The 16,625-nt window shown below is 32.4% G+C and overlaps 2 protein-coding genes across 4 annotated transcripts in view; one reads left to right on the forward strand and one right to left on the reverse strand.

Annotated features, from left to right (window-relative positions):
* The window catches only part of LOC143244029 (uncharacterized), a 156,838-nt gene that overhangs the window by 102,102 nt on the left and 38,111 nt on the right, over positions 1–16,625 (reverse strand). The window lies entirely within an intron of this gene.
* LOC143244028 (anoctamin-2-like) overlaps positions 1–16,625 on the forward strand; it is a 91,840-nt gene that overhangs the window by 48,967 nt on the left and 26,248 nt on the right. Inside the window, exon 1 of one of the 3 annotated variants that reach the window (XM_076487989.1) lies at positions 16,057–16,423. The exons of the other annotated variants lie outside the window; for them this stretch is intronic. Within the exon in view, the coding sequence (XP_076344104.1) occupies positions 16,406–16,423 (18 nt within the window). The 5' untranslated portion in view covers positions 16,057–16,405. Of the gene's footprint in view, positions 1–16,056; positions 16,424–16,625 lie in introns of those variants that run through there. 3 annotated transcript variants of the gene reach the window in all.

Raw genomic sequence — 16,625 nt, forward strand, 5'->3', positions numbered from 1 at the left:
AAAGAGTAACCCAAGAGTTAGTGGTGGGTAATGATGACTAGTTGCCTTCCTTCTAGTCTTACAATGCTAAATTGGGGATGGCTAATGCAGAAACCCCTCGTGTAGCTTTGCGCAAAATTCAAAAACAAAAGAAGCAAACCTTTACATCTTCAGTAGTGTAACTGATCCTATCTTCAATCATACTTATTATTAATCATTATTCTTCTCTGAATATTATATTTGTTTCACTTAACTATTCTCGTCTCTTCCATTTAGATTTAAAAAAATCACAACTTTCTTGGTCATTTTTATTTATTTTTGTCTCATTCTTCTAATTTCCGGTCTATTTGTTCTTTATCTTTAAATTTTTTTGTTTTTGTTTTTAGACTTATCTTAATTTCCGGTCTCGTTCCCGTTTTAGGTTTCTGCATCTTTCTTCTCATTTTCTAATACTTTTTCCTCTTTCTTCCTGATCTTCTTTTGATTACTTTATCATTTTCATGAAAGTGCCGATCAGGTTGCGATCTTGAACTTCAGTCAAGGTTCTATCTTATTTTCATCAAAATAATCCCACTTCTTACAGTTGTGTTGTAACATGTTCTATCGTTGGATGAGATGTTTTAACTATTTGGTAAAAAATAATGCCAAGACCAACCACTTTAACGTGTGTGTATGTGTGTTTTTCTTGTAGCAAAGCCACATCAGGTTATCTGCTAGATCCACCGAAGGGAATCGAACCCCTGATTTTAGCGTTATAAATCCGTAGACCTACCGCTATACCAGCGGTGACCCTATTTAACATCACAGATTAGCTTATTTCTGTCTTAATGTTTTGCACAGGCTTTCTTCAGCTTTAATAATCGGCCTAAGTACATAAATAATGTTTGAACAGAAAGTCCGGGAAAAAGTAAATCGCGTAACTCACAAATAAACTTACACAATTTCTTTCTAATTTATTGATTAATTGAATAAACGCAATAAATCTCAGTTCTACCACCGAACCCATAAATTCTCTGAATACTTCACTAAATAACTTATTCTTCATTTATTACCCATATTTGTATCATACCTTTGTTTCACAAACCTTCTCGAAAATTACATCATAATGAAGTTTCTAGATATTGCATCATCACCAATAACCGCTCCCTCTATCAAACACATAAATTAACATACTAAAACACTATTAATTAAGAAATATTTAGAGGTTTGTACGATTACGAAATTAACAACTAAACAAATGATTTATGGAGTCTTGCAATACAAAACAGCTTTAACATTTCTAATTAATTATTTTTGTCTTAAGACACTAATATTAGACCTGTTACATATTTTAACACTGCATTCTTTATCTAACTCCTTAGGGATCCTAGATAATTAGAAGAATGCATAATAATAATATTTCTTGACGACGAGAAACCCACTTGAAATAAAAATGCATCTCAGAACGGCAGGTATAGATATTAAAACTTTTACTGATAAGCAGAGAACAACGTTTCGACATTCCTAGGTCATCTTCAGATTAACAAAGGTCGAAACGTTGTTCTCTGCTTATCAGTAAAATTTTTAATACCTATACATGCCGTTCTGAAATGCATTTATATTTCAAGTGGATTTCTTGTCATCAATAAATATTTATTATTATGCATTCTTTTAATTATCTAGGATCCCTAAGGAGTTAAAACATATAGAATGCCCATCATTAATGTTTTGTGATGAGTATAATGAACTGTAATTTTGCTTTGGTAACTTGGAAAACATGTTCACACCATTACAACTGAGTTTTTAACATTTATCTTCACCTACCCTCCTCCCTGGGGGCACAGCAATACGTCTGTGGACTTATAGTGCTAGAAACTGGATTTCGATATCTGTGGCAAATGGAGCAAAGACATGTAACTTTGCAATTAAAAACAAACAAGGGCATCATCTTTAAATCCAACATAATATTGATTCAAGTAAATATGTCATAGAGTAGACGCTTCAAAGTTAAATGCAGTGTGCACAAAACGAAGCGTTCTTGTGTCATCTATATATTTATATATCCAAGATGTAACCATGCTATATAGGCTTAACATTTCGTTCTTTGAGTTCAAGGATTAAAGAACATGCGTTACAATAGTATAACATCTTCTCTACTCTTCAAGAGGCACGGCATGGTCAGGTGGTTAAGGCACTCGACTCCGTCACACCAAATATGCTCGCCCTTTTAGCCGTGAGGGCGTCATAATGTGACGTTCAACTCCACTATTCGTTGGTAAAAGAGTAGCCCAAGAGTTGGCGGTGGGTGGTGATGACTAGCTGCCCTTCCTCTAGTCTTCCACTGCTAAATTAGGGACGGCAAGCGCAGATAACCCTTGTGTAGCTTTGCGCGAAATTGAAAACAAACCCTCTACTCTTCAAGATTTCAATTTCCTAGCGATTGGATCTGTAAAACAAGTGTAAAGACAAAAGAAACTTTGTGGACACATGAGCTACGTCTAGGGTTGGATGCTAGTTGGTTTGTTTCGTGTTTATAAACTAAAAGTTTGTTTTTTTTTTAAATTATGGATTTCATTCATTCTTTAACTAGTATACTGAGGATAATGTTAAGGTGTTACGATGAATATTATGGTAAATTACTAAAGATCACCGATCAATGTCAAAACAAAGTTATTTAAATTCAGTATAAGTGAAAAGTTGCTTTTCTAAAATGTAATTGTAAAAAAACACACACATTAAAGCTACAAAACACAATACCTTTAATGGCAAGTTTCCGTGTATCTACTCATAAACCCATTGAACCTCCCTATCAAATTTGGTGAAGATCTATCAACAGAGGCCGAAGTAATTGTAACATGACGCACGTGAAAACCACAAAATGCAAAATTGAAAAAAAAATTATGTACCCTCTCATAAACCTAACAAAACATCCATTTAAATATTGGTGACGATTCGTCTACACCCTACAAAGTAGTTACAAGGACATATAACAGACAGTACCATTATATTTATAAAAGAAGATATAAAAATCCAATGCTCAACAATATTAATGATCGAAATTTGGTTTTTATAAATTACTTACTTGCGTTTCTAGTATACTTAGTTAATATTTTTGACGTGCAACTTGTAATGATGGCTATATTTGATTTATTCACCTACAAAAGTGACAAAACATTATTTTATTACATTCCCTATTTCATAAATCTCAGCTTACAAACGGTCCTTATAATTCAAAGCACTTATCGTGCTCGGACAGAAACTGGAAATTGTTAGCACCCAAGATGCTAGATAGAACATCACATTGGATCTTTAGTAGGTCTACAGTCTACAGTAGGTCTAAGTGAATCAATAAATAAAGAACTGAAAATAAAGTTATTATTACATTGTTTCTAAAGAGAAAGCTCCTAAATTCCTTTTTATTGAATAAGCATTTCACTAAGGATTTTATGATTTGTTTATGACATTGAGCAAGCAAGTACATGAATGATTGAAGATGGACAATTTGTTTTATATTTTTTCACCAATCAAAGTGAAATATTGTCAAGGCACGGCTGAGGACAGGAGGGAGTGGAGGTTGAGGGTGGCCGTGCACTCCATATATCACACTGACCCACCCAATGTCATTCTCACTAGCAACTTAATATCCATTGTTTTTCGTGGTTTTAAAAGAAATAAGTAATAATTTTTAAATTTACTGTTTGTCTTTTTATTAGAAAGGTTTAACATATTGAGAAAGTTTTAAGAAAAACGACATAAATTAGATATTAACATATATCAACCTAAAATAGGGTTTGATAACTGTACATATTAATTTTGTTTTATGAATCTGATGCATGTAAAAGCCAGTAGTCTTTTGGTAACGCTTCATTCGACAGAGTCGCTAATCAACAAAACTATTACATAATACTGTAATTTTAAGTATGTCTATAATAGTATCATATCATTGTTGTGTTCTTATGCGTATCAACAATGCACCAAACAACTTTTCTCTCTCTCGTTCCACAGCTTTTCTAAAGATGTTAACAGAAGGAAACAGTGGTTTGTAAGGATCCGACATGCTGAAAGACCTCTGGTTTTGGTAAATAATTCAAAACTAAATTATAAATTTACATAGGCCTAGCCTGATACTAATAATACTGGCCTAGGCCAATGCAACCTCGTTCTGAGCCTATAATAAAGCTGTATGAAAATGTAAACATTTTGGAAGTTATAGTGCTAAATAGGCCTTTGTATTCAACATTCTTAGCTAATATATATCATATATGCATTTAAAGATTTAATATTATTGTGAATAAAACTCCAGTTGGTTCGTTAACACAGTAGATTAAGCTGAATGGTGTTTGAAGTACAAAAAGAGTTAGACCGGCTCCAGTTTTTGTCAGTGTAGGATTGTTTCATTGTAGTCTGTGTTCAAGTGACAGGCATTCACTATCAATATAAAACACGTTTGTAAAACTTTCAAACCTTTTGTCAATCGTTTTAAGCCTAAGTGTTTGGTTTGATGGGGATTCGAATCCGTGGCTCTCAGATTACGAGTCGAATGCCCATACCACCTGGCTTGTACTAGAAACTTTCCAGTCTCAGTTATCCAAATAAAATTTAAGTTTTCTTTATTTGTGCAAAACAAGAAATCAGGCTCACCTAAGCCTAATGCAAGTAATTATAATAATACTATACGTAGACTCAGCAAAGGACATACCCCGTTTTTATTTATGATACTTAAAATCACGTTGGTAAATTACATGTGCAGTTATCGAATGTTGGTTATAAATATTTTGTGAAATTGGTCAATAAAAAATAATTGAGCAAATTACACATTTATGCGTAGAAACTTGATATTTTTCCTTGTAATAATACATCAACGCACGACTATGTGATTTTATAGGTGTATGCTAGAAAAGTCTTATTGTTTCTGATAATTAATTACTTAATTTTCTCATGTAAAATAATTTCCAGTTAGAATGAGTGCAAAACTATCTTTAGAATTCAACATAGAATCTGAAATGATTACTAATGGGAAAACAGTATTTACGTGTACAGTTATGCTGTTTTTTGTCTTTTTGTTGTTGTTTTGTTTTAAAGATGTGTAATAATGTATTTCTCTGAGCTTTTAACTTAAACTGAAGGATGAAGCTTCAAGGAAAGTTTGTATGGACGTATTTCATCTCGTCAAAACAAGGAAATCCAAACGAGGTCATGGCATTTGTCCAAATCTAGTATAGAAGTTGGTTTTATTAAAGGTTTTACAAAAACCCGCTGACGTCGTTAGCTAACGGATTTGAAGCTTTAGACCCATAAATCAGCTACTATTTAAAATAGTTGAAACATAATTTCATTGTAGTAGTTTACGTATTATAAATTCAGGGCGCTGCAAGATATGTCTAAGGCATGAGTCCTGTGTGTAAATAAATAGGTTTCTTTCTGCCGAAATCTATCAGAAACAATATTATAAAGCGTGAATTAAAACACTACTTTAATATAAGGACTGTACACGTTTCCCTCTCTTCATACCCCCCCCCGTAACACTGCGTTTCGATACCTGTAGTGGGCAGAGCACAGATGGCCCATTGTGTAGCTTCGTGAAATTATCGATTCCATTTTAAGCTCTTACAAGTGTTTATAAAAGTTTCAAATTGAAAGTAACGAATAATGTAACCATTATAAAGAACAAAACTTTGTTATTACTTCAATATAAGAAAACTACATTTAACAAAAAACAACTGTAACAAAGTTTATCATGACACATAAAAGGCTCGGCATCGCCAGGTGAGTAACATAAGAACATGTTGAAGTAGATTAAACTGAAGCAGTATTAGTGTTAATCTGAATTTAAAATATTATGAGTGACAAAGATATTACAAGTAAATTAACCACAAATAGAATAGTAGATCATTTCAAATAATTTTATAAATACAAGAAAATTTGATAGCTCAGAGAAGGTGTGCATCTTCAAATAACAAATAAATAATAATCTTACACTGTTAAGATGACCCAACCAAAAATTAATATGGTAAACGTATCTTAATATTAGTGTTATATTATTTATTAAACCTCTTAACAAAATATTTTTTGAAGATATCTACTCTTTGCGTCTTAATGCCTTATTTTTAGATCGATCACTGGTATAATTTGAAATATAAATGCCTTCCCCCCCACCCTTCGGTGGCACTGCATTGTGTCTGCAGACTTTGGTTTGTTTTGAATTTCGCACAAAGCTATACCTGGACTATCTGCGCTAGCCGTCCCTAATTTAGCAGTGTAAGACTAGAGGGAAGGCAGCTAGTCATCACCACCCACCACCAACTCTTGAGCTACTCTTTCACCAACGAATGGTGGGATTGACTGTCACATTATAACGCCTCTTGTTTCGTTTATTAGAAGAAGAAAAAATATACATTATTTCTAAGACTCTGCTAATCTAAGGATTGTCCCTGACATCTCGCATTTCATTTCTCAGTTCAGCAGTCATGTGACAAGCAGTTTAATCTATTAAAATAGTAAGGGACTTTTATTCTGAATGGGGGAAAATATGATTTGGTTTGATTGTTACACTGGGCTTACACTGTTAAATTAGGGACAATTAGCGCAGGAAGCCCTTGTGTAGCTTTGCGCGAAATTCAAAAATCTAACAATGTTTTCAAAATTTAAATTTTGTCCAAACGTATTTGTTTTTATCTTTTCAAATATACTAATACTGAAATCAGTGAAATCAAATAAACAACTGTTAAATAACAAGTGAAAAGACAAAATGATTTATTGTTTTGAATTTCACGTGAAGCTACACGAGGGCTATCTGCGCTAGCTAATAGATACTAATAGATAATACTTCTAATGTTTTCATCACGGAGTCATTACTTACCTTTTTTACTTATAGATAATACTTCTAATGTTTTCATCACAGCATCATTACTTACCTTTTTTACTTGTAGATAATACTTCTAATGTTTTCATCACAGAGTCATTACTTACCTTTTTTACGTGTAGATAATACCTCTAATGTTTTCATCACAGTGACATTGCCTACCTTTTATACTTGTTGATAATACTTCAAATGTTTTCATCACAGACTCATTAGTTACCTTTTTTACTTGTAGATAATACTTCTAATGTTTTCATCACAGCATCATTATTTACCTTTTTTACTTGTAGGCAATACTTCTAATATTTTCATCACAGAGTCATTACTTACCTTTTTTACTTGTAGATAATACTTCTAATGTTTCATCACAGCGTCATTACTTACCTTTTTTACTTGTAGATAATACTTCAAATGTTTTCATCACAGTCATTACTTACCTTTTTTACTTGTAGATAATACTTCAAATGTTTTCATCACAGAGTCATTACTTACCTTTTTTACTTGTAGATAATACTTCTAACGTTTTCGTCACAGCGTTATTACTTACCTTTTTTACTTGTAGATAATAATTCAAATGTTTTCATCACAGTCATTACTTACCTTTTTTACTTGTAGATAATACTTCAAATGTTTTCATCACAGCATCATTATTTACCCTTTTTACTTGTAGATAATACTTCTAATGTTTCATCACAGCGTCATTACTTACCTTTTTTACTTGTAGATAATACTTCAAATGTTTTCATCACAGTCATTACTTACCTTTTTTACTTGTAGATAATACTTCAAATGTTTTCATCACAGACTCATTAGTTACCTTTTTTACTTGTAGATAATACTTCTAATGTTTTCATCACAGCATCATTATTTACCTTTTTTACTTGTAGGCAATACTTCTAATATTTTCATCACAGAGTCATTACTTACCTTTTTTACTTGTAGATAATACTTCTAATGTTTTCATCACAGCGTTATTACTTACCTTTTTTACTTGTAGATAATACTTCAAATGTTTTCATCACAGCATCATTATTTACCTTTTTTACTTGTAGATAATACTTCTAATGTTTTCATCACAGCGTCATTACTTACCTTTTTTACTTGTAGATAATACTTCAAATGTTTTCATCACAGTCATTACTTACCTTTTTTACTTGTAGATAATACTTCAAATATTTTCATCACAGCATCATTATTTACCTTTTTTACTTGCAGATAATACTTCTAATGTTTTCATCACAGCATCATTATTTACCTTTTTTACTTGCAGATAATACTTCTAATGTTTTCATCACAGTGCAATTATTTGAAGACTGCACTTCTGAAAATATCATTGTGAGACTGTAATTAGATGAAATAGTCTGTCTTCTTTCTTTAACGTCATACAAGTGTAATTTTAGCTTGCAGAAGAAAAGGAAATGAAAAAGATTCGAAGTTTTTTATTTGTGTGTGTGCATGATTTACGATATCGAGAAATTATGAGAAAAGCTAATGAACTTTGTTCTGTGTTTTAGAAATTCGTAACTGTTCGTTAAAAAAATGAAGGAATTATTTTTAAACTCTGAGAGAAGCACCAACGTACAATAACAGAAAAAAAACTTTTGTAGTTCCCGAGAAAGAAAATTCATTTATTTTAAGGTAATCAAGGGAAAATAACAACTTTTATCTGAACGTGCAAATAATTCTTTAAATTCACTCATACATAAGATAAGAAACGTGTTCAATTCAACTTTCCAAATTATTGCTTATTTAGTTTCGCCACGGATGGATTTTTATAATTTTACAAAGCAGCAAAAAAAATGAAAAAACAAAATAATTCTGCCACTCAGTATTAGCTTGAAACACGAGGCCAAGACTAGCCGGGAAGCACCTTAACACTTTAGAATATTACAATGTTTATAAATGAATGGATAGTGATTGCAAAACAGTAAGGAACTTGTTTGTTTGTTTTTTCATGAAATACTGATGCGTAAAATGTGGCACATATTTTCAACTGTAAATGTTGTAGTCACCAGAGGGCACTACAAAAGTTAACAAATGGTCCATTTTTTCCTTAAATTACTGATGCATAAAAGGTGTAAATGTTCTACTTACCAAAGGGCGCCACAAAAGTTAACAATGGTCCATTTTTTCTTAAATTACTGATGCATAAAAGGTGTAAATGTTCTACTTACCAAAGGGCGCCACAAAAGTTAACAATGGTTCATTTTTTCGTAAATTACTGATACGTAAAATGTGGCACATATTTTCAAGTGTAAATATTTTAATCACCAGAGGGAACTGCAGAAAGTTAACAAATGGAATTTTTTGTGTAAATTATTGATACATAAAATGTGGCACATATTTTCAACTGTAAATGTTTTAGTCACCATAGAGCACTACAGAAAGAAGTTAAAAAATGCTACGTCTTACTATCGAACTTAAGGAAAACACTTTGATAGAAAACAAAAGAGCCAGCACTGTGAGATTAACCATAAAGTCACATTTTGATTACTCAGAGTCCTCAGTCCTTATTAAAACATTCTGGTGAACTTTTGATTCATCTAACTGTCGCAAAGTTGTCAGTTGTTATGACAACGATCAGTTAGTTATATCGGAATTTCTTTTTTTTTTTCATTGAATAACAACCTGGTGAAATAAATCGTTTTAGATCATTTGTAGTTGGCGTGTTCTTTCAAATATATTTACCTCAACTGTGTTTCATTTTTTAATATTTCATCTTATCCTTTAAATAGTTAATATTATTAATTAGATAATGTATTTTTCTAAATATTTAGATTAAAACATTATATAAATACAATTTTTTGGCGCATACCTATTCGGAAGTTGAAGTAATTAATGCTGTGATAATTTAATTTTATGAATTTCACGTACTGATAAACGCCCCCGCTAGTACAGCGGTAAGTCTACGGATTTACACCGCTAAAATCAACGGTTTAATTCTCCTCGGTGAACTCAGGAGATAACTCAATGTGGCTTTGCTATAGCAAAACACACACCTATTGATAAAATTGAAACGAGTCTTCCTGTACCACTTTTCTACTAAAAGTAGAAACTTTTACCGTTTAGTGCCATCTAGTGGTATCGTAATATAACTTGTAAATCTTCTGTGATAAGTCAATTTCAATTCGTACAAAGTTATCTGATCCAGGAAGTAAGGAAAAGTACGATGAAGCCACAACACCATGTAACATCTTGGACAATCGTAAATTTCAAACATTAGAATTTAAGATTTGTAAATACCAATAAATGTTGTTAATCATGAGATTTTTTTCGTTGGCCTAAATTTTTAACCAGAAATGTAAATCATTATCGGGATACTAAATAAACTGTCAGGAAAAGAACAAAACATTATCTGATTTTCGAAAAATACGCGCACGTGCGTGTAGCTTCTTATAGCTCAGAACCACACAATGACTACCTGAGCGCCGTTTGCAGGGATCAAATTGCGAATTTTAGCGTTGTAAGTCCCATAAATCTGTCGCTGACTGGCAATACATTTGTGTTGTTTTGGATGATTTAAAAAGTGAGTTTAAAATAAGTTTCGTGTCATCCGAAACATATATATATTTTTTAATTTACACTTTATTCTCGAGCAAAGATCAATTCCCATATAGCTGAAACGACACGTAGAAACTAAACTGTTGTGTTTAGTAAATTATTACACAAAATTTAATTTTGCTAAGGTTTTGTGAACTGTATGATGTAATACCACGTATTCAGAAGAACGAGACCCGGCATGACCAGGTGGTTAAGGCACTCGACTCGTAATCTGAACGTCACGGGTTCAAATCCCCGTCACACTAAACATGGTGGAGCCGTGGAGGTGTTATAATGTGACGATCAATCTCACTATTCGTTGGTAAAAAGAGTAACCCAAGCGTTGGTAATGGGTGGTGATGACTAATTGCCTTCCCTCTAGTCTTACACTACTAAATTAGAGAAGGCCAGTTCAGATAGGCCTCGAGTAGCTTTGCACTATATTCAAAAAAACAAACCAATCCCTCTAGTCCTTCATTCCAAAATAGGAACGGCTAGCGTAGATGGCTCTCGTGTAGCTTTGCGTGAAAATAAAAAAAAACAACAAATAAACTTACTAATTAGTTGACTTCGACTTTTTGTGCTACTCTCAAGATCCACAGTAATCGTCGCTAATCTTAGGTGATCTCTCAAGATTATTTGAACCTAAGCTTGATTGATAATAGTAGTTGCAACGTATCCAATAGACTATTGCATAATAACGTTTTTAAACGTGGTTAATTCATGTATAAATTGGTTAAGTTTGAAACAAAATATGTTGTTGTTTTCTGTACGACGAAAGCAGTCATTATCAGATCTAAAACTGATTAAGTCCCAACATCTTAGTTACTGACGTCACGTCACTAAACATCAGTAGTTAGCATTATTCTCGAAGCAGAGGAATCACCAAAACCTCTATTAGTTTTCAAATATTCATTACTTTTTTACGTGTAATAATAAATTGGGTCTTCTAGCTATGTTTCTTAGGTCGATTATCTTATAACGTTAAAACATATAGTTATATAAACACTGTGTCCCAACAATATAAAGTACCCCATGTTATCCTAATGTTTTAAGTAGTTTATTTGTTTTTGTCGGAGCACAACCACATTAGGCTTTCTGCTATGTTCACCGCAAGAAATCGAATCCCAAATTTTAACGGTTCATGTCTGTGAACGTACCGCTGTCCCAGCAAGTGACTATTTTGGAATAGTATACTGAATATTTTCGACTTCTGTATTATGCTAACTTTGTCAGTAGTAGATTCATCTATTCAGGAACCGTAAGTAAAAGAAACGCGATGTTTATCAATATTTTTCCTTCCCGTTAAGGTACAGAAAGACGATAGCAGGTAGTGGCGTAGGTGCACAGAAATATAATCCAGAAGTTATTGTCGGCACAAAACAGGACTTGATGATGACTTCTCTGGTGAACAAGCTGGTGCACATGAGAAGGGTAAGAAGGTTTTACATTTGGTATTGAAGAGGAATACATGTTTTAAAATAATTCAATTTTATATTTTATACTGTTGAGTTTCAATGTGTAGAAAATTAATTAGTAGCAATCCCTTTTACACAAACTCGGTAGAATCTAAGTGTATGGATGGCCAAAATTCTTAATAGAATAATATAACTATCCACGCTAAAAATAACCAATTACAGATATTTTTACTTTAGAAGATAGTTGCCACTCACAGTCGTATGTTTCTCTACCCAACAAGCCGAAAAACAAGGCACGAAGCCATCGCAAAGATACCAAACCATAAAGTAACCAACCAACTAAATTGTTCATCTTTCTTCTTGTTGTTTCAGTCGAAATAACTTTACAACTAACTCATTGCTAACATCATTTAAACCTAAATCCATTCGATGTGTTTCTGGGCTGCACGATGTAATCAAGTAGTCATAATGACAAGTAGTAACTAAGAAAAATTATAATTCTAGTGCAAACAGTATTAACATTACAGAAATCTGGTGTTCATCAAAAAAACTAAGGTATACAAGGTAAAACAGGAATTAACAGCCATAATAGATGAACATTAGATTACTGTAACGTGTTGAATACTCAATGCTTTGTACATTATACAATCGGTATATTCAGGGAATCATCCCCTTTATTATGTATGAAGGTGTAAAAATCAGTCATGGAAGAAACGCCACAAAACAAGTAATTAAAAAGTTCTGTAAAAGCAAAATTAATCAGTGATAGCAGTGTCCAAAAAAATGCAAACAAGAATAAAGAGATGATACAGCCATAAATAGATTGTCCTTAAATTACTTTTAATATTAAAATTTAATGTTAAACTGCAATGTGCATTTCTGATTTTAATATTACTGTAATTAAAAGTTATTTATTTTTGACTATTAATATGCATTTTGCTCATCATAATGCCATGGTCTTGTCAAGATAGGTATCCACGTAGGACCATTAAGAGTCTAGAACAAGCTGAGTCAAAACATGTCTTTATTATTACAGACTTTTGCTACGATGTTGGTCGAATTAACCGACTTCATAACCATTGTATGTTCGTGTATGTTATAGTGTACCATTACATTTTTTATTGAAAGTCATATACGGATTATCTGTTTATAACTGTATCATCCTTATATTCTTGTTTGCATTATTCTTGGCACTGCCATCTGTACATGATTCTACGTTTGCCAAATGTTTTTTATTCCTTTTAATATAGTATCACATATATTTCTTACTATTGGACATGTTGGAAATTTCGTTTTTATGTTGTAGAAATTAAGATTTTATAAATATTATTTTAAGATAACATCACTCACATAACACACGTTTTTAATGGATACGGTATGTTGTTAATATGCATCAACAGAAATATTTCCATGGACGTTAAAGAATATTGTTTTAATAAACAGAACAATGTTTTAAACTATATTTAGATATAAATCCCTATGTTTAAATGTAAATTTCCATCAGTGTTTCCTAAACGCTGTTTTATAATAACCACTTGTAAAATGTTTGGTGTTAAGCTCCCACATTCTGTCACAAACGATATTTATACTAAATGGAATTCCTGGGTCATTCTCAAAACAAAATTATGAGCACATTCGACTGCTGTAGAAAGCACCGTTTGAGTGGTCAGGACATTGCCACAGTTAAACAATGTGACACACTGTCTTGCATGCCACTTTTTATGACATGTATAGCAACAATTCATGCATTAAAACTTGTTTCTTTTAATTCAATACGATGTGTATATTCAGTATTCAAGCTTGACTGGCTTTACCGCTTCCTACAGACGTTTCATGCTTACAGTGAATATAAACATGAAATATAACATATTATAAAATCTACTCAGACATGTCATTAGGGATGCTGGTACTCAGAGAAAAAACTCTTTAAGATAAGTCTGGAAGCTTGTATCTGGCTTGATAAATACGAACTGTTAAAACTTCACTGTAATACGTCTAGAAGCTAAGATTGGTCTTGTTAAACCCGAATTGTTAAAGCTTCAGTGTGAATATGTCTGGAAGCTAGTATTGGTCCTGTTAAACACGAATTGTTAACACTTTACTGTAATAGATACGGAATCTTGTATCTGGCTTGATAAACACGAATTGTTAAAGCTTCACTGTAATATATCTGGAAGCCTGTATCTGGCTTGATAAACAGAATTATTAAAGCTTCACTGTAATATATCTGGAAGCCTGTATCTGACTTGATAAACAGAATTATTAAAATTACACTGTAATAAATCTGAAAACTTTTAAACACGAATTGTTAGAACTTTGCTGTAACAGATCTGAGCTTTCTTTTGTTTACTTTGTAAATAGTTTACCGTGGCATTCTAATACTTGTTAGTAGCTATAGAATGATGTGGTAGCAATAGAACAATGCTGGAACATTTTGGTAACTATAGATAGATCTGATAGTAATGGCTTTGCTATAAAACACACACACATACACAAATCGTTTAAAGATCTATCCTCGAAAACCACGAGACACCAATATCTTACGCATAAAACTCCCTATAACTGATCAAGCAGGACAATGGTCGAAACAGTCAACTCCAGTCCATCGTACCATTAATGCCTGATGACGTTAAATTATGTCTGCTTTAAAAACGTAGAAGTACCGCTTACTTCGAGTAACATATAATGTGGAATTATCATACGTTCGGTGAGCCATTTTAACATTTAATATGGCACTCAAAACTGGAGAAATAGATCTGTAAGTTAAGAGAAGGTCCTACGTTTAGGAATGTTTAAAATAAACATTTGTGAGGGAAATCTTAAAACTTTAAATTTGTGACCAAGAACGTCTCACAATTTCTTTTATTTTCCACTTTGAAAGTGTTAAGTAAGATTACATATACGTGGGGATCATGAGATGTTTTATGTTGATAAGTTCACAAGGGGTAGTGAATTTGACAGTAAATAACGGTACGGTTTATACTCATATTTAAATGTTTAAATACAGTGAAATATACCTGAATGTTTAATGTTGTAACAGTTAAATGTTCTGGTCATTACCACGTGAAAGTAACACGAACATCAAACAGGTACGTCTTCTTCCTTAATTATGTCTGGTGGTAAAAGCGCTCTGATTCACAATCTGCGGATTACAGGTTCCAATTTCCGTCATCGAACACCCTCATTTTTCAGCTATGGGGATGCTACAGTATGAATGTCAACCCCTTTATTCGTTGGTGAAAGAGTAGTCCAATAGTTGGCGGTTGGTGATGATGACTAGCTGTCTTCTGTCTAAACTAGTGATAAACTATCATTGCTAAAGTAGGAGCATCTAGCACAGATAACCCTGGTGTAGCTTTGCGCGAAATTCGAAACAAACCTTAATTGCGAGGGAACTCTTAAATTATTAGTATTTCATTGCTAGATTCATACATATTTAGTATCTGTACGCTTTAAATGAAGTGTGTAATATTACCATGCAGGTGCAGCACTACCTATGTAGGAATGGCCTGGATTGTATTTTAAATATCTCTTCAACAGGTTATGAGAACTTTACGCAACAACACAGCGTTTTCTTCTATAACAATATCTATGCAATGATCAAATCACAAGTTGTGAGAATGTTTGTAAATATTAAGATACAAAGTTTGAAATTATTGTTCCTCCCTCTTCATCTTTATTACATAATAACTCAAAGCAATTCCATTGAGGTGACATAGTTTCAAACGGAATACCTGTTTTTATAAGTATTGTTAATAACTAGTAGTAATAAAAAAAATCAATTCTAGTGTCAGCGGGGTGATCATTACCTCTTGAAGTTAGCTTTCTTACAAAAAAAAGTTCTGTTAAAAAGCTTATGTGCAGGACGAAACAGGCATTACCAGCCAATAAAAGATAAACAGTAAACATTACAGTTGGAATTTAATTGTATTTAGAACTTGGTTATAAATATAAACTTCCTGTATCTATTAAAATACTGCATTTAAAAAACAAGTAAAGAAAGAGAAGTATATGTAGGCATGACTAATATCAATCCCACAAAATAATGTAAACATAATAGCAGGGATGGAATCTGTATTAACATTACATAATCGCAGGAAAGAATTAACATGTAGCAATAGTAACTATTAAATCAGAATTGAGTTTAATATATCCTGATTTTGTCTGGTAATATTCTACTTCCTTGTTCCTGTGTTATTACGTGAGGATGATAAAAGCGTTATCCTTACTGTTATTTCGAAGGATTGATAGAAGCCATTCTTACGTTTGCTTCCTTTTATGAAAAGTCTTTTTCTTTTCTTGCGATAAAGCACGTAACATACATCTTTTAATGGCATTTTAACTATCAGGATTTATAAGTTTGTTTTTTTTAAACTGTGAAATGCATAAGTATTATGATGGGGAAAAGAGAGAAAAAGAACCCTTTCGAATAAATGACAGCGTTATTTTCTCGCGTTAGGTTTATAAACACGGAAGAGTCCGATAGTTAGGGTCGCCACCACATAATAGTAACAGTTCCAAGTGCTGTTCGTTTACAGCACAGATGTGGAGTGTGCAAAGTGTTGCTTTCTCTTGATTGTAATTTTTATAAGAATAACACAAGTCTTTCAAAATAGAAATTTCTGCACTGATGACAAGTGATGTTGTGGTAAATGTATTATATACCTTACACGAATTTCTTTGAAATCCAAAATTTTTAATGCCATACACCAGCTTCAAAAATTACTTTTATGTTTTTTTTAGGTACCTCATATTAGTACTTGTGATGTAGGATACTAAAAAAATAAAAATAAAGTATCAGTATTGTTGACTATTCTTTCTGATGAATTTCTGGGGAGTTCAGTATTTTT

This window comes from Tachypleus tridentatus, chromosome 2 (assembly GCF_004210375.1).
Source record: "Tachypleus tridentatus isolate NWPU-2018 chromosome 2, ASM421037v1, whole genome shotgun sequence".
NCBI classification, from domain to species: domain Eukaryota; kingdom Metazoa; phylum Arthropoda; class Merostomata; order Xiphosura; family Limulidae; genus Tachypleus; species Tachypleus tridentatus.